General features: G+C 44.6%; 1 protein-coding gene across 1 annotated transcript in view; it reads right to left on the bottom strand.

Moving 5' to 3' along the window:
- The window catches only part of LOC141127012 (uncharacterized), a 49412-nt gene extending 31425 nt beyond the window's left edge, over positions 1–17987 (bottom strand). The window contains exons 1-2 of the mRNA XM_073613138.1: positions 17826–17987; positions 3390–3482 (exon numbers count right to left, since the gene is read on the bottom strand). Of these exons, the coding sequence (XP_073469239.1) occupies positions 3390–3482; positions 17826–17895 (163 nt within the window). The 5' untranslated portion in view covers positions 17896–17987. The remainder of the gene's footprint in view (positions 1–3389; positions 3483–17825) is intronic.
- Between the last annotated feature and the right edge of the window lie 8703 nt (positions 17988–26690).

The raw sequence follows: 26690 nt of genomic DNA, 5'->3' as shown, positions 1-26690 counted from the left end.
TGAAATGAAACAAACAAGATGTGCTTTAACTGCAGACTTTTAGCTTTAATTTGAGGGTATTTACATCCAAATCAGGTGAACGGTGCAGGAATTACAACAGTTTGTATATGTGCCTCCCACTTTTTAAGGGACCAAAAGTAATGGGACAATTGGCTGCTCAGCTGTTCCATGGCCAGGTGGGTGTTATTCCCTTATTATCCCATTTACAAGGAGCAGATAAAAGGTCCAGAATTCATTTCAAGTGTGCTATTTGCATTTGGAAATTGGTTGCTGTCAACTCTCAATATAAGATCCAAAGAGCTGTCACTATCAGTGAAGAAAGCCATCATTAGGCTGAAAAAACAAAACAAACCCATCGGAGAGATAGCAAAAACATTAGGTGTGGCCAAATCAACTGTTTGCAACACCCTTAAAAAGAAAGAACACACCGGTGAGCTCAGCAACACCAAAAGACCCAGAAGACCACAGAAAACAACTGTGGTGGATGACCGAAGAATTCTTTCCCTGGTAAAGAAAACACCCTTCACAACAGTTGGCCAGATCAAGAACACTCTCCAGGAGGTAGGTGTATGTGTGTCAAAGTCAACAATCAAGAGAAGACTTCACCAGAGTGAATACAGAGGGTTCACCACAAGATGTAAACCATTGGTGAGCTTCAAAAACAGGAAGGCCAGATTAGAGTTTGCCAAACAACATCTAAAAAAGCCTTCACAGTTCTGGAACAACATCCTATGTACAGATGAGACCAAGATCAACTTGTACCAGAGTGATGGGAAGAGAAGAGTATGGAGAAGGAAAGGAACTGCTCGTGATCCAAAGCATACCACCTCATCAGTGAAGCATGGTGGTGGTAGTGTCATGGTATGGGCATGTATGGCTGGCAATGGAACTGGTTCTCTTGTATTTATTGATGATGTGACTGCTGACAAAAACAGCAGGATGAATTCTGAAGTGTTTCAGGCAATATTATCTGCTCATATTCAGCAAAATGCTTCAGAATTCATTGGACGACGCTTCACAGTGCAGATGGACAATGACCCGAAGAATACTGCGAAAGCAACCAAAGAGTTTTTTAAGGGAAAGAAGTGGAATGTTATGCAATGGCCAAGTCAATCACCTGACCTGAATCCGATTGAACATGCATTTCACTTGCTGAAGACTAAACTGAAGGGAAAATGCCCCAAGAACAAGCAGGAACTGAAGACAGTTGCAGTAGAGGCCTGGCAGAGCATCACCAGGGATGAAACCCAGCGTCTGGTGATGTCTATGCATTCCAGACTTCAGGCTGTAATTGACTGCAAAGGATTTGCAACCAAGTATTAAAAAGTGAAAGTTTGATGGATGACTGTTAATCTGTCCCATTACTTTTGGTTCCTTAAAAAGTGGGAGGCACATATACAAACTGTTGTAATTCCTACACCGTTCACCTGATTTGGATGTAAATACCCTCAAATTAAAGCTGGAAGTCTGCAGTTAAGGGCTCTTTCACACGATGGATCCGTATGTCCGTTTTTCATCCTTCCATTTTCGGATGAAAAATGCACATACATGTATCCCTATGGAGCGTCGGATGTCAGCGGTGATATGTCCGCTGACATCCGACCCGCTCCGATCCGAAAAGTGTAACGGAGGAAAAACCTACTTTTCCATCCGTTTTCGGATCGGATCGGGTGACGACGGACACTACGGTCCGTCATCATCCGATCTCCCATAGGGGAGAGCGGCGCTCTGACAGGTCCGTAGCTGCACAGTGTGCAGCGATGGACCTGTCATCTTTCTGCTCAGCGGGGATCGGCGGAGCAATCCTCGCTGAGCAAGCGGGTGTTCACGGGGCGGATCATCACTGATCCACCCCGTGTGAAAGAGCCCCAAAGCACATCTTGTTTGTTTCATTTAAAATCCATTGTGGTGGTGTATAGAGCCAAAAAGATTAGAATTGTGTTGATGTCCCAATATTTATGGACCTGACTGTATATCTACATCTACACCTACATCTTCATCAATACCTACATCCACATCTTCATCTACACCTATATCTTCATCTATACCTATATCCGCATCTACACCCATGTCTTCATCTAAACCTACATCTTCATCTACACCCACATCTTCACTTGCACCTACATCTTCACCAATAACTACATCCACATCTTTATCTACACCTACATCTTCATCTACGCCTACATCTTCATCTATATCTACATCTATATCTACATCCACATCTACATCCACATCTTCATCCTGCCTATAAATTCATCTACACCAACATCTTTATCTACACCTACATCCGCACCTACATCCACATATTAATTTATACCTACATCTTCATCTATACCTACATTCACATCTATATCTACATCTTCATCTATACCTACATTCACATCTACACCTACATCTTCATCTACACCTACGTCTGCATTTATATCTACACCCACATCTTCATTTACACCCACATCTTCATCTATACCTATCTGTACATCTTCATCTACACCCACATCTTCATCTACATCCACATGTTCATCTACACCCACCACTTCATCATCTACACCTACATCTTCATCTACATCCACATCTTCATCTACACCTACATCTTCGTCTATATCTACATCCACATCTACTATACATCCACATCTTCATCTACACCTACATCTCCATCCATATCTACATCCACATCTTCATCTACACCTACATCCTTATCTATATCTACATCCACATCTACATCCACATCTTCATCTAGACCTATAACTTCATCTACACCTACATCTTCATCTACACCCACATTTTCATCTCAACCTACATCTTCATCTACATCCACATCTTCATCTACACCTACATCTTCATCTATATCTACATCCACATCTGCTATACATCCACATCTTCATCTACACCTACATCCTTATCTATATCTTCACCCACATCTTCATCTACACCTACATCATCATCTACATCCACATCTTCATCTACACCTACATCTTAGTCTATATCTACATCCACATCTTCATCTACACCTACATCGTCATCTACATCCACATCTTCATCTACACCTACATCTTCGTCTATATCTTCACCCACATCTTCATCTACACCTACATCATCATCTACATCCACATCTTCATCTACACCTACATCTTCGTCTATATCTACATCCACATCTTCATCTACACCTACATCGTCATCTACATCCACATCTTCATCTACACCTACATCTTCGTCTATATCTACATCCACATCTTCATCTACACCTACATCGTCATCTACATCCACATCTTCATCTACACCTACATCTTCATCTATACCTACATCTTCATCTACACCTACATATTCATCACTGCGCTTATTGCTGTAGTGAGTGTCTCCTGGAACACAATAATAATAATAGTACACATTACTTCTTAGGGTTTTTGCCTTTGTTGCGCTCTCCTCCTCTCCTCCCCGGGTGTCTCTCTCAGGGGTGACATCACACAGAAACTCGACAGTGACATCTGTGAAAATAAATAAACCCATCATAGTCCTGACTCTCCACCTTTCACACCCAAAAAGTATACATGGCACGATTCTGCTTCTCTCAGGACAGTTCCATGTTTCGAGGTCTTGTACCTGGAAACTTTTCACCCCACTTTTTAAAACTAACCAATAGCACAATAAAAATGAAGTTTTCTCCATATCACATTCCACTCTCTAAATTTGTCTAAGAATAATTATGTCTGTTTAAAGAAGACACATCACTTTACTTTTTAAATGTTACCATGGTATTTACCTGCATTTTTTTTTTTTTTATAGACACCTAGCTGGTTGATGCCACAATGTGCTAGTATGCACCATAAAACAAAGCCCTCCAGCACTGAGCTGTCATAGTGCTTCCATCTTCTCCTGGTATTCCTACCAGGTTAACACTCTCTGGTCACTTCAATGTCCGGGTTAATGATGACATCCCTCCTGCAGATGCGCATGGGAGTCACCATTGCTGCACCATCACTTTCTGCAATCACGGTAGAGGCAGGGTGCTGTGAATGCAGAGTGAACTGCACATGTGTTACGTATGTCATGTGCTGGAGCTGACATGAATGTCTCCAAAACGGCACTGATTTGAGAAGTTTCAGAGGTGCTCTCAAGTCATACATTTTACAAGCTTTAATACAGGGCAAAGGCCCGAAGTTGAGTTTAACACCACTTCAATATTGGGCACTTTCACCGCCTTCCTGCCCTGTGCAATTTTTAGCTTTCAGCGCGGTCATGCAATATTGTACCCAAATTAAATTTTTATCACCCCCCCTACAAATAGAGGCTTCTATTTGATAACCACTGGGTTTTTTTTTGCGCTACAAATAAAGAAAGACAGAAAATGTTGAAAAAATGTTTTTCTTTGTTTCTGTTATAAAATTTTGTAAATAAGGAATTTTTTTCCCTTTACTCATGGGCACTGATGAGGCTGCACTGATGGGCACTGATGAGGCTGCACTGATGGGCACTGATGAGGCTGCACTGATGGGCACTGATGAGGTGGTACTGATGGGCAATGATGAGGATGCACTAATATGCAGCACTGATGGGCACTGATAGGCAGCACTGATGGGCACTGATAGGTGGCACTGATGGGCATTGATGAGGAGGCACTAATATGCAGCACTGATGGGCACTGATAGGCAGCACTGATATGCAGCACTGATAGGTAGCACTGATGGGCACTGATGAGCAATGATGGGCTGCACTGATGGGCACTGATAGATGGCACTGATAGGCAGCACTGAAAAGGAAGCACTGACAGGCATTACTGATGGGCACTGTTTGGCATCCTGATGGGCACTGAATGCATCAGAGGTTGGCACTGACTGGCATCACTGGCAGGCATCGCTAATGGGTCTGCACTGATAATCAAAGCACTGCTTATCAGCGCAGACCCCCCCGTCAGGAGAGTTAATTAATGGCGCTCCTCTACTCACGCCCTGTCAGCGCGAACAGAGGAAAGCCGATAACCGTCACTTCCTGGTTACATTGTGATTGTGATCAGCTGTGATTGGACACAGCTGATCACATGGTAAAAAGTCTACTTCATAGGCTCTTTACCGAGATTGGAGATGCAATATGTCAGAGCGACACACCACACTACCCCCCCCCCCCCGGGGGCGTGCACAAACGGCTTATCCTGCTGGACGTCATATGACATGGAACTCCCGCCCGGCCATCATTCTGCTATAGACCAGGCGGGAAGGATCTAAATACTCTGGGGCCCAGGTGCATATAGCACTTGATCCCATTCTGATTTATCCCCTGTTTGCTGAGCAGCGTGATTAGAATGCCCCCCACCATCACAGATTTCCAACCACACTGCCAGCTAAGTGACAAATACATAGTGAGGGTCGATTGACTGCACATGTCTCTGGCAGCGGGCACACACTGGAGACAGAAGGGGGAAATGTCACTAGCACACCATGGATCTCCAGAATGGGTTGAAAGCTTTATTCAGTGATCACATCGTTACAGCAAATAGCAACGTTTCGGAGCTCTGAAATGTTGCTGTTCTATATATGTTGTATTCTGGAGATCCATGGTGTGCTGGTGACATTTCTGGTGACATGTCTCCAACGTCTGTCATATGTGGATGTTTACTATTAGTAGCCAGATCTATCTATCAGACCCTCCAGCAGTGGCGGCTGGTGCTCCATTTTTGAGAGGGTGGCAAACAAAACAACCTGCCATCCTCCATTCTTTCCATCCGCCAGTAAAATCCCCCACTCCCGTTTGGTTGGTCAGTCCATCAGTCAAAATCCCCCACCCCACCATCGCTCAGTTGATCGGCAAACCGCACACTTACCCCATCTAGGTTGCTGGCCTGCATCTCCTCCTCAGTGCCTCCTTCTTGGCATCTCTTCCTTGGTGTCCCCTGCTCGGCGTCTCCTCCTTGGCAGCTTCCCCCTGTATCTCCTCCTCGGCGGCCAATACAGTTGCTTCTCCTCTCGGCCAATCGGGTCTCAGGAACCGCTTCCTGATTGGCTGGGAGGAGAATCAGTAAGACAATATTGAATATTAACCACTTCAATACCGGGCACTTATACACCTTCCTGCCCAGACCAATTTTCAGCTTTCAGTGCTGTCGCAGTTTGGATGACAATTGCGCGGTCATCCATCACTGTAACCAAACTACATTTTTATCATTTTGTTCCCACAAATAGAGCTTTCTTTTGGTGGTATTTGATCACCTCTGTGGTTTTTATTTTTTGCTAAACAAATAAAAAAAGACCAAACATTTTGAAAAAATAAAAGTTTTGCTTTTGTTTCTGTTATAAAATTTTGTAAATAAGTAAGTTTTCTCTTTCACTGACAGGCACTGATAAGGCGGCATCGATGAGGTGGCACCAATGAGCGGGCACTGACGATGGGCACTGATATGCGGCACTGATGGGCACTGGTAGGCGGCACTGATGGGTGGCACTGATATGCAGCACTGATGGGCATTGATAGGTGGCACTGATGGGCACTCATGGGTGGCACTGGTGGGCACTGATGGGCACTGATAGGCGACACTGATGGGCACCGAAAGGCTGCAAAGATGGGTTCTTATGGGTGGCACTGATAGGCGGCACTGCTGGGCACTGATAGGTGGCACTGATGGGCACTTATAGGTGGCACTGCTGGGCACTGATAGGCACTAATGGGCATTGATACGTGGCATTGATGGGCACTGATACGCGGCACTGATATGAGGCACTGATAGGCATCCCTGGTGGCACTGGCAGTGGTAGGCATTGTAAGTGGGCACTGATTGGCAGCTGCCTGGGCATTGATTGTCAGCTGCCTGGGCACAGATCAGTATTTCCCTGGGGGTCTAGGGGGGGGCATACCTGGTGGAAGGCCAGTGTGGATGGCTATCCTGGTGGTCCTGGGCGGCATGATGGTGGTCCTGGGTGGGATCCGAGGTGGAGATGTGCTGATAAACAATCAACACAGACCCCCCCTGTCAGGAGAGCAGCCGATCGGCTCTCCTCTACTCGCGTCTGTCAGACGCGAGTGAGGAAAATCCGATCACCGGCTCTTCCTATTTACATCATGATCAGCCGTGATTGGAAAGGCTGATCATGTGGTAAAGAGTCTCCATCAGAGGCTCTTTACCTAGATCGGAGTTGCGGTGTGTCAGACTGACACACCGCAACAACGATCACCGTGATACGTGCCCCTGGGGACGCGCAGCGGCTTAATATCCTGAGGACGTCATATGATGCCCAGTCAGGTTGTTGAAACCACTTTGCCGCCATCATTCTGCTATATGGCGGGCGGCAAGTGGTTAATTTGCTATTGTCACAAAACTGGGTGGGCTCAGGGTGCAGTGCTCTGTGCCCCCTGGAGTCCACCCTTTTTTGAAGCCAATTAGCTCCTCAGGCTCTAATCACGTGCTTAAAATAAAAACAAACCCGGTTGAAATTCATACGCCCGGTGCCCTGCATGTAGATTAGGGGCTGGGTGCATGGATTAGGGGGCATTGCCCTTGCACCCCTTATGGAGCCCTCCAGCTCTCCAGCACTGACTGTTCATTCATAACAGTAAGTTCTAATGGTAAACATCCACTGCACTGGCAGATCTATCATACAACTCCATGGTGTGGAGTGATGCTTTACTATTATGAATGAACAATTAGCTCTGGTGGGGTTGTGTGATAGACCTCCCAGTGCAGTGGATGTCTACTGTTAGCCAACAGATCTATCACACAGCCCCTCCAGCTCTGACTGTTCATTCATAACAGTAAGTTCTAGTAGTAAACATCCACTGCATCACGCTTCCCTGAAGACGTTATTACGAAACATACGTCGGAGTGGTACCTGGTCACGTGATCTCCTCCCACTTCCGGTTCCCTGGTTGTCGCTTTCGTCGGGTGGAATGCACGCCGACCACGGAGGTGATCTACGGCATTCTTGTATCGACCCACTACAGACGAGCGAGCAGCCCCAGTGCCGGGTGGGCACCTACTAATGTAAGCGGCCAATTGGCTTCACGTTTTGTTTTTAACCATTTTAATAAACTGTATTACACTATGGAAGTATCCACTGTTTTTTCTATGACCCATGGTTAACCATCCGGGGAAGAAGCTTTCTTGCCTATTGCCATCCAGCCTTCATATGTGAGCAGGCAGAATCCTGCACAAGCTCTCATGACTTTCTTTTTAACTAAAGAAGTCATTTGTATCTGGTAAGCAGATTTTTCACCTATCACTGTGGGGTGCACTGACTTTTTGGTGAAGGAATTTCTACTCTCCACATAGAAGATTTGACCTACATTTGGAAGATCACCTTTCACTGCAATTTAATTGTGGTTGTTTTCTTCGCTATTGGGACTTTATCGTTATCACTGTTTGTTACAGCGATGTGTGTTATCACTTATGATATACTTAGCACCATTTGTACATATTAATCTCCCTTTGGAGTTTTTTTATCTCTGGCATTCAGCCAAACGTCTCACTATTAGTTTTTTTATTTGTTACTATCGGTATTAGTTTAGTCACTAGCGCCCCCTATCTACTAAGAAACATCCACTGCACTGGCAGATCTATCACACAGCTCTGCAATGTAGAATAATGCTTTACTTTTATGAATGAACAGTCAGTGCTGGTGGGGTTGTGTGCAGGGGCGGAACTACCACCATAGCGACCCATGCGGGCGCTATGGGGCCCGCAGCCGAGTGGGGCCCAGTGAGGATGAGAGCACCGCTGGCACAGTCTCCCAGCCAGGGGAAGAGAGAGGAGAGGAAGAGGTGAGCTGTCCGGATCAGCAGAGAGCTGAATTGCCCGATGTAAGAGCTTTCATTAGAACTTCCAGTGTTCCCGGGGCTCACGTCACATAGCTCCACCTCGTGGCCCAGCACCTTCGATAGACAGAACGCCAATCCAATGCGGGACATGTGATGTCATCAAAGGCGTCGGGCCAAGAGGTGGGGCTATGTGATGATAAGCCCTGGGAAGATGGGAAATTCAAATGAAAGCTATTACAGCGGGCAATCCCGCTCTCTGCTGATCCGGGTGGCTTGCCTCTTCCTCTGCACAGGTGAGGTTGTATGGGGCACAGGCAGACCAGGCTGTATTGGGCACAGGTCACGCTGTATGGGGCACAGGTCATGCTGCATTGGGCACAGGTCACACTGTATGAGGCACAGGTCACACTGTATGGGGCACAGGTCATGTTGCATTGGGCACAGGTCATGCTGCATTGGGCACAGGTCACGTATGGGGCACAGGTCACGTTGTATGAGGCACAGGTCACGCTGCATTGGGCACAGGTCACGCTGTATGGGGCACAGGTCATGCTGCAATGGGCACAGGTCACGCTGCTTTGGGCACAGGTCACGCTGCATTGGGCACAGGTCACACTGTATGGGGCACAGGTCACGCTACATTGGGCACAGGTCACACTGCATTGGGAACAGGTCACGCAGTATAGGGCACAGGTCACGCTGTATAGGGCACAGGTCACGCTGTATTGGGCACAGGCCACGCTGTATTGGGCACAGGCCACTCTGCATGGGGCACAGGTCAGGCTATATGGGGCACAGGTCAGGCTGCATTGGGCACAGGTCATGCTGCATGGGGCAGAGGTCACACTGTATGTGGTACAGGTCACGCTGCATTGACACTAGGGCAGCTGTGGGGGGGGGCTGTTTGCAGGGGGGCCCCATACAACATTTTGCTATGGGGCCCTGCTATTTCTAGTTATGCCCCTGGTTGTGTGATAGATCTGCCGGTGCAGTGGATGTTTACTATTAGCCGGTAGATCTATAACATAGCCCCACAGAGCTGATTGTTCATTCAAAATAGTGAAAGACCAATCAACTTAGGAATAACCATAAATTGGGCTTCGGCCTGGGGTGGAGCTGCAGCACGACACTGACATTCATTTTTTTCCCCTTAAACCACTGCGTGGATCCTAATGGGACCAAGTGCTATGTGGACCGGATCATAGATGATAAAATCAAATAGATTTTGTTTTAAATAAATAACAAGTTAAAATTGATCAGATAATGGCATGTATTACTCCCACCTGATGATATTATAAAAAAATTGGCCGAACAAATGTCACAGCATGTAGGCAGGTTGAAAATGTGTGTGCAGTTAGTTATCCCGCAGTGTTAGGCTGGGTTCACACTATGTGCGGAGCGGCTTGCAGCAGGGGATCCGGTGCGTCCTTTTCAGCATTTCAGGGACGAATCAGGTCCGAATTTTTGCCTGAATTCTGACCTGAAATTGACGAGAACATGCACATGACCCTTCTGATGTGCGCTCCATTGAGAGCCGGTCACACTCTCCTGTCAAGCGAATTGGATGCGGGGAAACTGGTAACAGTGAGGTAACAGAGGTACACTGGACTGGTGGAGTGGGTGCAGGCTCTGCACATCCCCCTAATGCAAACATGCAAGTTACAGTGCGTAGCAAAATGGGATAAGTCGCTTTTCAGAGGAACTCTGCACTCCATTACAGCACACAGGAATGGCTCATCTTTATGTCGGAGAACTGCCTTGGTGTTAGATTCTTCACATAACTGCAGTCTCCGCCTGGTTCTGGAAATTGATGAGCGTGCTCCATGAAAAGGGTACCCCAACATGCATGGGCCTGATAGGCCCTGCCAAAAAATCAATCACAAAGCGGTCTCGAAAAATCCCTTGTGTCTAATACATTATATTACCAAAAGTATTGGGACACCTGCCTTTACACACACATGAACTTTAATGGCATCCCAGTCTTAGTCTGTAGTGTTCAGAATTGAGTTGGCCCTCCCTTTGCAGCTATAACAGCTTCAACTCTTCTGGGAAGGCCGTCCACTAGGTTTAGGAGTGTGTCTATGGGAATGTTTGACCATTCTTCCAGAATATGCAATTGTGAGGTCAGGCACTGATATTGGATGAGAAGGCCTGGCTCGCAGTCTCCTCTCTAATTCATCCCAAAGGTGTTCTTTCAGGTTGAGGTCAGGACTCTGTGAAGGCCAGTCAAGTTCCTCCACCCCAAACTCGCTCATCCATGTCTTTATGTTCATGTGCTTGCAAAGGCAGGCGTCCCAATACTTTTGACAACATAATGTATGTAGATGGCTTTCTTGCTTCCTTATCAATTCTAGGAATTTAGCTTCTGAGAGAGTTAGTTATGACACCCCACATCCATAAGTCTCCTGCAGCTAACCCTAAAAGTGGTTGTAAACGCTTCCATATAGCCAGTGAAGTGACTGGCCTCAAGTGAAACAATCCTCCTACATATAGTAGGGTAGTAATACCGCGCCAATCCCAAAAGGTCAAAAGCAGCCAACACTACAATCAGACAAATTGTGCAAAAATATATAAAGTAAAGTGTAGCGCTAATTATGTAAAAATGATGTGCAAATGCTTAAAAAATGAAGGCGATCTAATAATGACGCCCCAAATTACAAAATTAATATTAAAGCCATAGGCGTGCGCAAGGGGTGTGCCAGGTGTGCCTGGGCACACCCTAATCCTGGAGTTGGCAACCCATCAATTGTGGGCAGGTGACAGGTAAGCCGCGATCCTTACTTGCCGACCCCCAGAACCTGGACCAATCTGTATTTCCTTCTGCAGCAGCTGAAAGTAGGCTTCTCCTCCTCTTCCTCTCGCCAAAATTCAGCTGCCACGGGAGGAAAATACAGAGGATTGGTACCAATGTATGCCACCTCTCTTGCCCCAGTTCCTTTTCTTTCTGCTGCCCAGGTCCCCATGTGTGCTTACCTGCTCCCCCCCATTGTTTTAGGATGACGAGTGGGGAAGAGGCCGGTTAATATATCACAAAGGCATATGTGTTGGAGCTTTGAGGTGCACACCCTAATACAATAGGCTGCGCACACCTATGATTAAAGCGTAACTAATCCGCACTATGCGATTGAGCAGAAATCCCAAATCGCACTTGCAAGGTGAAGAGTGTAACCTCATATACCAATGTAAGAATGCATCAATAGTGGTGAAAACATTTATCAAATTAGGTTAAATATGTACATAACCATTAAATTAGCGAAATGCAGCATCATATATAAATGACAAAACACACCAAAAACCAGTGTGAATTAGAAAAGTAAAACCATTAGTGTAGCAAATCAATCAATCACGTGAATGAACAATAAAATTTGTGCACAAAAAAATCTGTGTTATTAGCATCAAAACAAAAGTTCAAGAATAAAACAGACCGTGTTGCTAACACCAAGAAAAGTTCATGAAAATAAAGATGGTGACAGTCCCAAAATTTCTCATGGATTTCTCAAACTGCCCAAGGTGATGAAAAGATGGTCAAATAATATTCTTCCCAATGGTGATCTCAAACAATAAAGAAGATGGGGTACTCTTACCAGCACTGGTGGACTCACAAGCCATGAGCGGTGAGTCAAAAAGGCTTAAACTGTCATGCAATGGGTGACAGTATGGAGACGGTCTGCAGAGATGAGATGTTCCTCCTAGGATGGAGACCTAGGTATCTGTCCGGAACTTCGCCTGACTCAACGATGTAAACGAGCCATGATCACAATATGTAAAAAAGAAAAAAAGAGGGAGCTTCCACATAGTGTAAATCCAAAAAACAATTGGAGTTTATTGGACAAAACAGGGTCATCCGATGATCAATATAAAAACATAGCAAATAGAATCGATTCGAAAATATTAAAAATAGCGTGGTGTAAAAGTGGTTGGGTGCAGCAAAGAGGCTCTACGCGTTTCGTCTTAAAAGACTGTTTTGTCATTTATATATAATGCTGCATTTCGCTAATTTAATGGTTATATACATATTTAACCTAATTTGATAAATGTTTTCACCACTATTGATGCATTCTTACATTGGTATATGAGGTTACACTCTTCACCTTGCAAGTGCGATTTGGGATTTCTGCTCAATCGCATGGTTCGGATTAGTTACACTTTAATATTAATTTTGTAATTTGGGGCGTCATTATTAGATCGCCTTCATTTTTTAAGCATTTGAAAATCCTCCTACATAAGCCGCACCTGTTTATCTGCAGTCTTTTCTTCTCTACAGACTTCTAAAACACACAGATCAAAGGCAGGCGTCCTAATACTTTTGGTAATATAGTGCATGTTTATTTCTTGATGATTGCCAGCTCCATCTAGTGGCCATAATGTGGTATTATTTCTGAAATACCTCAATTAAGAAAATACTGCACTACGGGTCGATGTGTAATTAAAGTAAATAGATGTAACATTGTTAAATAAATATGAAATATATATATATATATATATATATATATATATATATATATAAAATAAAATATAAAAATATATAGTAAAATAAAAAATGATAAAAATAAAAATAAAATATACAAATAAATACATAAATAAAAAAGCATTTATACAGTATCTATCTATCTATCTATCTATCTATCTATCTATCTATCTATCTATCTATCTATCTATCTATCTATCTATCTATCTATCTATCTATCTATCTATCTATCTATCTATCTATCTATCTATCTATCTATCTAATGAGATGTTGGCGGCTGTAATTAGGCTGTGAAACGGACAGGCGAGTGTTTGGATACAGCAAAGTCTGTGGTTTTCTCTGGTCTTTGTGGGATACATTGTGTAAATATCTGGTCTGGGTAGATTAGAATTGATCGTCTCACGTCCTCTTTCATGTCAGATGTAGAGTGGGATAAGGCGGTGTCTTCCTTCCGTAAATATATTCTTTACAGCATTTTATTTCATAGAGAATTATGAGCCTGTCCTGGTGCCTTATTCTGCATGACTGACATTTCCAGATTACTCCGGGTACTCCAGACACAGAGCATCCACACAGTATTCACAGTGCTTCACTTTTTCCACATTTTGTTAAGTTACAGCCTTATTCCAAAATGGATTGAATTCATTATTTTCTGCAACATTCTACAAACAATCCCCCATAATGACAACGTGAGAGAAGTTTAAATTCTGTGCAAATTTATTAAAAATAACAAAATCCCATGTAGATAAGTATCACAGGCTCCTCCTATGTACATAAGTATCACAGGCTCCTCCCATGTACATAAGTATCACAGGCTCCTCCCATGTACATAAGTATCACAGGCTCCTCCCATGTACATAAGTATCACAGGCTCCTCCCATGTACATAAGTATCACAGACTCCTCCCATGTACATAAGTATCACAGGCTCCTCCTATGTACATAAGTATCACAGGCTCCTCCCATGTACATAAGTATCACAGGCTCCTCCCATGTACATAAGTATCACAGGCTCCTCCCACATACATAAGTATCACAGGCTCCTCCCATGTACATAAGTATCACAGGCTCCTCCCATGTACATAAGTATCACAGGCTCCTCCCATGTACATAAGTATCAAAGGCTCCTCCCATGTACATAAGTATCACAGGCTCCTCCCATGTACATAAGTATCACAGGCTCCTCCCATGTACATAAGTATCACAGGCTCCTCCCATGTACATAAGTATCACAGGCTCCTCCCATGTACATAAGTATCACAGGCTCCTCCCATGTACATAAGTATCAAAGGCTCCTCTCATGTACATAAGTATCACAGGCTCCTCCCATGCACATAAGTATCACAGGCTCCTCCCACGTACATAGGTATCACAGACTCCTCCCATGTACATAAGTATCACAGGCTCCTCCCATGTACATAAGTATCACAGGCTCCTCCCATGTACATAAGTATCACAGGCTCCTCCCATATACATAAGTATCACAGGCTCCTCCCATGTACATAAGTATCACAGGCTCCTCCCATGTACATAAGTATCACAGGCTCCTCCCATGTACATAAGTATCAAAGGCTCCTCCCATGTACATAAGTATCACAGGCTCCTCCCATGTACATAAGTATCACAGGCTCCTCCCATGTACATAAGTATCACAGGCTCCTCCCATGTACATAAGTATCACAGGCTCCTCCCATGTACATAAGTATCAAAGGCTCCTCCCATGTACATAAGTATCACAGGCTCCTCCCATGTACATAAGTATCACAGGCTCCTCCCATGTACATAAGTATCAAAGGCTCCTCCCATGTACATAAGTATCACAGGCTCCTCCCATGCACATAAGTATCACAGGCTCCTCCCACGTACATAGGTATCACAGACTCCTCCCATGTACATAAGTATCACAGGCTCCTCCCATGTACATAAGTATCACAGGCTCCTCCCATGTACATAAGTATCACAGGCTCCTCCCATGTACATAAGTATCACAGGCTCCTCCCATGTACATAAGTATCACAGACTCCTCCCATGTACAGAAGTATCACAGACTCCTCCCATGTACATAAGTATCACAGGCTCCTCCCATGTACATAAGTATCACAGACTCCTCCCATGTACATAAGTATCACAGGCTCCTCCCATGTACATAAGTATCACAGGCTTCTCCCATGTACATAAGTATCACAGGCTTCTCCCATGTACATAAGTATCACAGGCTCCTCCCATGTACATAAGTATCACAGGCTCCTCCCATGTACATAAGTATCACAGGCTCCTCCCATGCACATAAGTATCACAGGCTCCTCTCATGCACATAAGTATCACAGGCTCCTCCCACGTACATAAGTATCACAGGCTCCTCCCACGTACATAAGTATCACAGGCTCCTCTCACGTACATAGGTATCACAGGCTCCTCCCACGTACATAAGTATCACAGGCTCCTCCCAGGTACATAGGTATCACAGCCTTTGCTCAATACTTTGGTGAAGCTCCTTTGGCACCAATTAGAGTCTCAAGTCTTTTTGAGTATGATGCTACAAGGTTGGCACACCTATTTTTGGACAGTTCCTCCCATTCTTCTTTGTAGGACCTCTCAAGCTCCATCAGGTTGGATGGGGAGCGTTGGTGCACAGCCATTTTTATATCTCTCCAGAAATGTTCAATCGGGTTCAAGTCTGGACTCTGGCTGGGCCACTCAAGGACATTCACAGAGTTGTCCTGTAGCCACTCCTTTATTATCTTGGCTGTGTAATTAGGGTCATTGTGCTGTTGGAAGATGAGCCTTCGACCAAGTGTGAGATCCAGAGCCCTCTGGAACAGGTTTTCATCAAGGATGTCTCTGTACATTGCTGCATTCATCTTTCCCTCAATCCTGACTAGTCTCCCAGTTCCTCTGACTAGTCTCCCAGTTCCTGCCACTGAAAAAAATCCCCACAGCATGATGCTTCCACCACCATGCTTCACAGTAGGGATGGTATTGGCCAGGTGATGAGCGGTGCCTGGTTTCCTCCAGACATGACGCTTGTCATTCAGGCCAAAGAGTTCAATCTTTGTTTCATCAGATCAGAGAATTTTGTTTCTCATGGTCTGAGAGTCCTTCAGGTGTCTTTTGGCAAACTCCAGGTGGGCTGTCATGTGCCTTTTACTGAGGAGTGGCTTTTGTCTGGCCACTCTACCATACAGGCCTAATTGGTGGAGTGCTGCAGAGATGGTTGTTCTTCTGGAAAGTTCTCCTCTTTCCACAGAGGAACACTGGAGCTCTGTCAGAGGGACCCTGATGCAAGGGGAGCTCTGACATGGACCCTAATGCAAGGGGCAACTCAGATGGGGACTTTTATGTAAGAGGGACTCCTAAGGCAGACTTCTGATGTAAGACAGGCTTTTATGGGGATCCTAATTTAAGGATGGCTCTGATGTGGATCCTGATGTAAGAGGGACTCTAATGCAAGGGGTGGTTCCTACGGCAGATCCTGATGTAAGAAGAGCTATTATGGGAACCCTAATGTAAGGGGAAGGAGGGGGGCACTGATGCCAACTCTAATGTAGTGGAAGGCCTGATATGGACCTTTTGTAAAAGGGGTTCTGATGGGAACCCTGTAAAAGGAGCTCTGATGGGGACCCTGGTGTAAGGGGGACTCTAATGTAGGGGGGGGCTCTAATGGTGGACCTAATGTAAGGGGGGTTCTAAATGTGAACCTGATGTAAGGGGGGTTCTGATGGAAACCTTGATGAAAGGGGTGTCTGATGGAAACCTTGATGAAAGGGGTGTCTGATGGAAACCTTGATGAAAGGGGTGCTCTGGTGGGAATCCTGAAGCAACAAGACACTCTAGTGTGGACCATAATGTAAGGGGGGCTCTGATGGGAATCCTGATTTAAGGGTAGCTTTGATATGGACCCTGATGTGAGGGGGGACTCTTATGGGGACTTTAGTGTAAGAGGGACTCCTAAGTCAGACTCTGATGTAAGAAAGGCTTTGATGGAGTTCCTAACATAAGGGACGGCTCCTAAGGCAGATTGTGATGTAAAGGGAACTCTGGTTTAAGGGGGGGGGACTCTAATGGGTATTCTGATGTAAGAGGGAGCCTGATGTGCACCCTTTTTTAAAGGGTTCTGATGGGCACCTTGTAAGGGGGACTTTGATGAGGACCCTGATGTAAGAGGGTCTCCAATGGAGAGCCTGATGTAGGAGGGACTCTGATGGGGATCCTGATGTAAGGCGGGTTTGATAGGACCCTGATGTAAGGGGGTCTCCAATGGGGAGCCTGATGTAGGAGGGACTCTGATGGGGATCCTAATGTAAGGCGGGTTTGATAGGACCCTGATGTAAGGGGGTCTCCAATGGAGAGCCTGATGTAAGGGGGACTCTGATGTAAGAGGGACTCTGATGGGGATCCTGATGTAAGGGGGGCCGATAGGACCCTGATGTGAGGAACAGTGAGGATCCCCATCAACCAATCAGATTCTTTTCAACAGATTAAATAAGTGAAAACAAACAAAGATTGATTCTAATTGGCCGCCCCTTCACCCAGTGTTACCTAGTTGGACGAACCTAACAACGTTTGGTTGTAACCTTTCAGACTTTAGACATAAATAAAGAGTAGAAATAATTCTGACTTACCTCCGTCTTTGATTTCCTCCATTGGGATGATTTCACAGACCGGCAGCTGGTTGGTGGCCCCGTCTGCCATGTCCCTCCTGTGTATGAGAGAGACGAGGGACGAGCAGGAGAATTTACTGGATGAGAAGAGGAAGAAGACCGGGAACTGACTGATGACTATTATATTTTAAGTCAAAGGTTTTTATTAATACAGTTTAATAGGAAATATATCTCTGAGGCAGAATTCCCCTCCCCGAGGCATAGAAGAATTAACAAACAAATGACTGGAAGCCGATCGTCAGGCAGATTTATATTCAAATATCAAAGTAATGATATTTACTAAAAAAAAAAAAACATTGACGTTCTTGAAAGTCGCCTCTATAAGGGATGTGTACTGGCAGGGCTATTCTTTCTGCAAACCTGCATGTACATTCGTTCTGAACATTCATAAGAATAGTGTGATTTACTATTACTGCATTATTTGGATTGTGAACAAGCAAGCTATCGCTTGTGAAACGTCTATCATTGCCTGTATCTGTCTGACCCTTTTTTGACAATAAAGATGACATCAAGATAATTTGGAGTTCCAGTGTGTGACCGATTCCTTGTCATGTACTGCATTATGGCCACTAGATGGAGCTGATAATATTATAGGAAATAAATACATGTTTACATTGCTCATCAGCTACATCTAGTGGCCAAAATGCATCATTTTCCTGATTCGCACTATTCTTACGAAGGAAGAACATGTGACCTGGAGGGAAAATAGTCTGATAACATTCAATTTTGCCAACATTTGCACAGAACGGATGTAAGTGCCATTTTGTTCAGGATGAATAACGCTGCAAACTTTTTATAAGTACACAGATTTGTCTTTGTGTTATTTTCCTGTATTTCGTATGAAATAAGCGAAAGCAGTAAAGAGCCAGCTGTGAAAGCCAATCAGGTTCTATTGCCCTACACAGTGCTGTCAGTCTAACACAGTGAGCACTCTTACAGGAGGACAAAGTACAGGCATGATGTCTTGGTAGGGATGGGCGGCATCGTTCAGCAAAGTTGACTTTGCAGACAAATTTACCAATTTCACATTCGCTTAAATTGTGCCCAAACTCCCCTCTAATGTGGTCTTGCAGCACCACACGGAAAATTTGTTTTTGGAAAAGGTTTGCACTGCTGGGTGTGTGAACATGTCTTAGTTGTGACATCACATGGCATTGTTTATAGACAAAGCCTCTGATCAGACAGGAACATTGTCCATGTGGTTACAAGTGAATCCTTCTTTGGAGGTGTTGACTATACCACCTTCCTGTCAGGTCCTCCCGTTATAAAGCTGAACTATAATGATCTGGGGTTCAATTTTATTTAATTCTATATGTTTTTATTTTGATATATATATATATATATATATATATATATATATATACAGTATCTCACAAAAGTTAGTACACCCCTCACATTTGTGTAAATCTTTTTTTCTATCTTTTCATGTGACAACACTGAAGAAATGACACTTGTCTACAATGTAAAGTAGTGAGTGTACAGCTTGTATAACAGTGTAAATTTGCTGTCCCCTCAAAATAATTCAACACACAGCCATTAATGTCTAAACTGCTGGCAACAAAAGTCAGTACACCCATAAGTGAAAATCTCCAAATTGGGCCCAAAGTGTCAATATTTTGTGTGGCCGCCATTATTTTCCAGCACTGCCTTAACCCTCTTGGGCATGGAGGTCACCAGAGCTTCACAGGTTGTCACTGGAGTCCTCTTCCACTCCCCCATGAGGACATCACGGAGCTGGTGGATGTTAGAGACCTTGTGCTCCTCCACCTTCCATTTGAGGATCCCCCACAGATGATCAATAGGGTTTAGGTCTGGAGACATGCTTGGCCAGTCCATCACCTTTACCCTCAGCTTCTTTAGCAAGGCAGTGGTCATCTTGGAGGTGTGTTTGGGGTCATTATCATGTTGGAATACTGCCCTGCGGTCCAGTCTCTGAAGGGAGGGGATCATGCTCTGCTTCAGTATGTCACAGTACATGTTGGCATTCATGGTTCCCTCAATGATCTGTAGCCCCCCAGTGCCGGCAGCACTCATGCAGCCCCAGACCATGACACTCCCACCACCATGCTTGACTGTAGACAAGACACACTTGTCTTTGTCCTCCTCACCTGGTTGCCCCCACACACGCTTGTCACCATCTGAACCAAATACGTTTATCTTGGTCTCATCAGACCACAGGATATGGTTCCAGTAATCCATGTCCTTAGTCTGCTTGTCTTCAGCAAACTGTTTGCGGTCTTTCTTGTGTATCATCTTTAGAAGAGTCTTCCTTCTGGGAGAACAGCCATGCAGACCAATTTGATGCAGTGTGCGGTGTATGGTCTGAGGACTGACAGGCTGACCCCCCACCCCTACAACCTCTGCAGAAATGCTGGCAGCACTCATACGTCTATTTCCCAAAGACAACCTCTAGATATGACGCTGAGCAGGTGCATTCAACTTCTTTGGTGGACCATGGTGAGGCCTGTTCTGAGAGGAACCTGTCCTGTTATACTGCTGTATGGTCTTGACCACCATGCTGCAGCTCAGTTTTAGGGTCTTGGCAATCTTCTTATAGCCTAGGACATCTTTATGTAGAGCAATAATTCTTTTTTTCAGATCCTCAGAGAGATCTTTCCATGAGGTGCCATGTTAAACTTCCAGTGACCAGTATGAGAGAGTGAGAGCGATAACACCAAATTTAACACACCTGCTCCCCATTCACACCTGAGACCTTGTAACACTAACAAGTCACATGACACCGGGGAGGGAAAATGGCTAATTGGGCCCAATTTGGACATTTTCACAGCGATTTAGACATTAATGGCTGTGTGTTGAGTTATTTTGAGGGGACGGCAAATTTACACTGTTATACAAGCTGTACACTCACTACTCACTACTTTACATTGTAGCAAAGTGTAATTTCTTCAGTGTTGTCACATGAAAAGGTGTAATAAAATATTTACAAAAATGTGACTGAGGGGTGTACTTACTTTTGTGAGACAGTGTACTTCCGATTGAAGATATCCCTAGACAGGCGGTAGTAAGAGATCTCTTCCAGGCAAGGAAAATTATTGTGAGACACTGGTACTCCACTGAGCCCCCCACGTTGCAGGAATGGATTACCCAAATGGGTGACACTATTTGATTGGAGAAGCTCATTTATCAACACAGGGGGTAAAAGCAGAACATTCAATAAATTGTGGGCCCCATGGTTGGATGTCCCGGGCCTAGCCCCAGTAGATCTGGTGTATGACCCACTATTCTAATGCTTGTAAACACTTTTACCCGGCCTATCTGAAGACCTGGATGATTGATTGTACGGCTGTACTTTATGTCGATGGATTTGGCGTTATTTGAATGCATGGGTGGGTGGGGTGTCATTCTGCAGAAAGTTTTGTATAATGTACTGAACTTATTTATGCTGAAATTTACAGATCTTGTGTACCTGTTTTGCTCTGGACCATGTATGTACAATTTCTTTCTATGCTCAATAAAAACGTGTTGTTTGAGAGAAAAAAAAAAAAAGCTTGGGATATTTTATTTATAACCTAACCCTGCTTTATACTTCTCCACAACTTTATCCCTGACCTGTCTGGTGTGTTCCTTGGCCTTCATGATGCTGTTTGTTCACTAAGGTTCTCTAACAAACCTCTGAGGGCTTCACAGAACAGCTGTATTTATATTGAGATTACATTACACACAGGTGGACTCTATTTACTAAATTAGGTGACTTCTGAAGGCAATTGGTTCCTCTGGATTTTAGTTAGGGGTATCAGAGTAAAGGGGGCTGAATACAAATGTCCCCCCCCCCACACTTTTCACATATTTATTTGTATCATTTATCATTTTCCTTCCACTTCACAATTATGTGCCACTTTGTGTTGGTCTATCACATAAAATCCCAATAAAATACATTTACCCTTTTGGTTGTAACGTGACAAAATGTGGAAAAATCTCAAGGGGTATGATTACTTTTTTTAAGGCACTGTATATTCAAAAATATGAGGGGTGTACTCACTTTTCTGAGATACTGTATATGTTGTGAATAGTAAGAATTTAAATCCACAAAGCCACTCACCATCTTGTGTTTAACCGCTTGCCGACCAGCTCACGATGATGTACGTCGGCACAATGGCACGGCTGCGCAAATGGGCTCACAGGTACGTCCCCTTTAAGACGAGGCACCATGACTGTGCCCGCGGGTCTCGCTGACTCTATGTCCGCCGGTGTCCCGCGGTCGTGTCACGGAGCGGCAGAACGGGGAGATCGGTGTGGATACCTTTTTTGGGAATCGATCGATCGCTGAGGATCCATCTTTCTATTCATACAAAAGGGCTTGATTTGACCTTTAGGGGGTCTTCCTATGAGGTGACAGTCTGGGACAAATGGGTGGCGCACAGCGGATGGTGGAAACATTTGGATGAAGTTGACTTTCCTGCTGTTTGCACATGCACTTTATCTATAAACTGTCTATTTGGATGTTTTTTTTTTTTTTAATTGGACACTACTATTGTACTATTACCACTTTGGAGCATCATTGCACTTTATTTTTGAAGATTTTTTGCACTTTGAAAGACAATATTATGATGTGATTGCTATTATCTTATATTGATGACATTTTGTTCTGAATATTGCACTTTATTATTCGTTTATTTAGCGCTATCATTGAGACGTTTCCTTGAAGCCGGATCATTGCACTTTCGGATGTATTGCTGTTATTGATAGTTTTTTTTTCCCCCTAGAACACTGTATTTAGTTCCTATTTTTCGCCATATTACCCTATACCGAGTTACATGTCTTTGTTTACAAACAAAGAGATGGGTGTATTACTAAGGCTAGCAATTTGCTGCACAAGAACAGGCCCAGGATGGGTAAAATGAGCTTCTGTAACCTCCAATAGCCTATTAACCACTTCAGCCCCGGAAGATTTGGCTGCTCAATGACCAGGCCATTTTTTGCATTACGGCGCTGCGCCGATTTAACTGACGATTGCGCAGTCGTGCGGCGTTGTACCCAAACAAAATCGACGTTTTTTTTTTTCCCCACAAATAGAGCTTTCATTTGGTGGTATTTGATCAGCTCTGCGGTTTTTATTTTTTGCACTATAAACAAGAAAAGACCGACAATTTTGAAAAAAAAAAACACTATTTTGCATTTTTTGCTATAATTATAATTATTATTATTATACGAGATTTATATAGCGCCAACAGTTTACGCAGCGCTTTACAATGTATAAGGGGGACAACACAATTACAGTACAGTTCAATACAAAAGGTACAGGAGGGCCCTGCTCGTAGAGCTTACATTCTAAAGGGAGGGGGTGGTGGTACAAGATGTAATAGCTGAAAAGAATGATTTAATGAGGGTGGCTCAGGGACAGTTATGTGGGTGTGGGATAGGCTTCCCTAAATAAATGAGTCTTCAGGGATCTCCTAAAGGTGGACAGGGTAGGGGCTGATCGGACATACTGGGGTAGGGAATTCCAGAGGATGGGAGAGGCTCTGGAGAAGTCCTGAAGGCGAGCATGGGAGGAGGTAACAAGGGAGCTAGAGAGCAGGAGGTCCTGGGAGGAGCGGAGGGGGCGATTTGGGCGATATCTGCAGATGAGGTTGATGATGTAGATGGGGGCGATGTTGTTAATAGCCTTGTATATTATGGTTAGCAATAATAGCTATAAATGATATCAAAGCTATAATAAATATCCTCAATTTTTTTGTAAAAAAGCAATTTTTTACCTCAGTTTAGGCCGATATGTATTCTTCTACATATTTTTGGTAATAAAAATCGCAATAAGCGTATATTGATTGGTTTGCGCAAAAGTTATAGCGTCTACAAAATAGGGGACAGATTTATGTCTTTTTTTTTTTTACTAGTAATGGCGGCGATCTGCGATTTTTATCGGGACTGCGATATGGCGGTGGACAAATTGGACACTTTTGACACATTTTTGGGACCATTGACAATTATACAGCGATCAGTGCTATAAAAATGCACTGATTATTGTGTAAATGTCACTGGCAGGGAAGGGGTTAACACTAGGGGGCGATCAAGGGGTTAACTGTGTTCCCTAGTGTGTGTTCTAACTGAAGGGGGGATGGGACTGACTAGGAGGAGAGAGAGATCGCTGTTCATACGTAGTGTGCACACACAATCTGTCTCTACTCCCCAGAAAGCACCGGGATCTGTGTGTTTACACACACAGATCCTGGTTCTCGCTCTGTCACAAGTGATCGCGGGTGCCCGGCGGTCATCGCGCCCGCCGGGCACTCGCATTGGCTCCGGGCACATGCTGCGCGCGTTCGCCCCCCAGTGGCCAAAAGGCGAAGCGACACAAGGTAACGTTGTTTTGCCCAGCTGTGCCATTCTGCCTGGCGGCTGGTCGGCAAGCAGTTAAAGCCTGTTGTACCCTTAAAAAAAAACACCCAAATTACCTTAACTTCACCTTCCTCGTTAAGCCTGGGTTCACACTTGTAGGACAAACGCTCCGACATTGCGAGCTCATGTCGCATGACATTTGAAAATCAATGTTTTCCTATGAGAGCCGTCTTAATTGGTCTGACACAAGTCGGTCCGACTTTGAAAATTGCTAAATTTGAATGAAATGGCTAAGGTTGAAAAAGCAAACTCTTTGTATAATAATAATGGTGTCATGGATCTGCACTAATGTTTGTCTGTCAGCTTACCCTCTCCATGTGTTCAGCTTAAAGTGGAGTTCCACACAAAAATGGAACTTCCGCTTTTCGGAACCCTCCCCCCCTCCGGTGTCACATTTGGCACCTTTCAGGGGGGAGGGTGGTGCAGATACCTGTCTAAGACAGGTATTTGCACGCACTTCCGGCATAGACTCCCATGGGAGTCTACGCCTCTTCCCGTCCCCACCGCGCTGTCTGTTGGGAACACACAGGTCCCAGCAGAGAGCGGGGACCACTTGGGACCCGCAGCGCGACTCGCGCATGCGCAGTAGGGAACCGGGAAGTGAAGCCGCAACGCTTCACTTCCTGATTCCCTCACCTAGGATGGCGGCGGCAGCTGCCGAGAACTTAGCGGGTTCTCGGCGTCGCCTGCCGACATCGCTGGACCCCGGGACAGGTAAGTGGCCATGTATTAAAAGTCAGCAGCTGCAGTATTTGTAGCTGCTGGCTTTTAATATTTTTTTTTTTTTTTGGCGGTGTGGGTGGACCCCCGCTTTAAGAGGCCAGCCACTCTCACCTGGCTGCTTAAGTAATCGCTCCTCAAAGCATGGCTCCACCCCAGCCCCTATCAGGGAACTCTATATTAACCTGTGCACTGCAAGTCAGCCCTGCTGATCAATATTGTGTTTTGGCTTTCGTGTGTTACTTGCTGTGTGTTCTACGTCTGATTCCAGTTACAGATCTTGGCTTGTTCTTGACTATCCTTACCTGCTTGTTGCCCCAACCTTTGTCTATCTCCTGACTATCCTTTGTTGTCGCAGTCTGCTTCTTCCTCTCTACCTCCCTGTAGTCTACTGTGAGCATGAGCTGGGAGGCCCTAGGGGTCGTGACCTTGATCCAGGCTTCAGCTAAATCCAACCCCACCACTAGGGGCCACTGGTGGACACCCACTGGCTCTTAGATTCCGTGCCCTGGGAAATCTCATGCTCCAGCTCCCAGTACCATCCGTGTTGGTACTACAGAGTACCTGCTCTCCTGTATCACCTAGAGCTCCATCCGCAGCAGTCAGCTGTAGGGTCCACTACCTTGTGGTGCACTCCATACCCCAATGGGGTGCATCTGTCACCTGGACTCAGATGACTTTGACAAATAGTAAGGGCCCTTTCACAGGGGCTTGTCCGTTTTGATGGACTCTGTTTGCTTGGTGGGGATCAATTAGTTGATCTCTGCTGAGCAGGCCGGTGACAGGTCCGTCTCACCTCATTGTGCAGAGACGGACCTGTAAGAGTCTTGCGCTTCTCTGTGGGGAGATCGGATAAAAATGGAGCGCCTATTCGTTTTCATATCCGATCCGCCAGACGGGTGGAAAATAAGGTCACCTTCCATCTGGATTTGGCAGACAGGATTGGATCCGATAGGGAAGGGTGTCAGTGGACATAGGGCTGAATGAAGGGTCTGATCAGGTCCACCTAAAAAACTGACAGGCGGACCTTATCGGAAAGCCCATGTGAAAGGTGCCTAATAATAATAATAATAATAATAATAATAATAATATGTAATAAAATATATAATAATAACCTGCAATAAAAAAATATATGATAATGTATAATAATATTTAGTATAGTAATAATGCAATGTATATAGTACTAACCAAGAATTTCTGTTTTTATACAAATATTTAAAAATATATAAATCTTGTGAGCTACTCTAGAGTAGGGATGAGCTCCGAACAGTGAACAATTTGGGGTGTTCGCGGCAAATTCAAATCACCCTTTAAAAGTCAATGGGAGAAATCAAAAGTGCTAATTTTAAAGGCTTATATGCATGGTATTGTCATAAAAAGTGTTTGGGGACCTGGGTCCTGCCCGAGGGGACATGTATCAATGCAAAAAAAAGTTTTAAAAACGGCCGTTTTTTCAGGAGTAGTGATTTTAATAATGCTTAAAGTCAAACAATAAAAGTCTAATATCCCTTTAAATTTCGTACCTGGGGGGTGTCTATAGTATGCCTGTAAAGGGGCGCATGTTTCCTGTGTTTAGAACAGTCTGACAGCAAAATGACATTTCAAAGGAAAAAAAGTCATTTAAAACTACCCGCGGCTATTAACCGGTTCAATACCGGGCATTTTCTTTTTTAGAGCTTTCTTTTGGTGGTATTTGATCACCTCTGCAGTTTATATTTTTTGCACTATAAACAAAAGAAGAGCGACAAT

The sequence above is a fragment of the Aquarana catesbeiana genome, linkage group LG01 (genome assembly GCF_042186555.1).
Source record: "Aquarana catesbeiana isolate 2022-GZ linkage group LG01, ASM4218655v1, whole genome shotgun sequence".
NCBI classification, from domain to species: domain Eukaryota; kingdom Metazoa; phylum Chordata; class Amphibia; order Anura; family Ranidae; genus Aquarana; species Aquarana catesbeiana.
The sequence above is the reverse complement of the archived record's forward strand: the minus strand, read 5'-3'. Positions and strand labels throughout refer to the sequence as shown.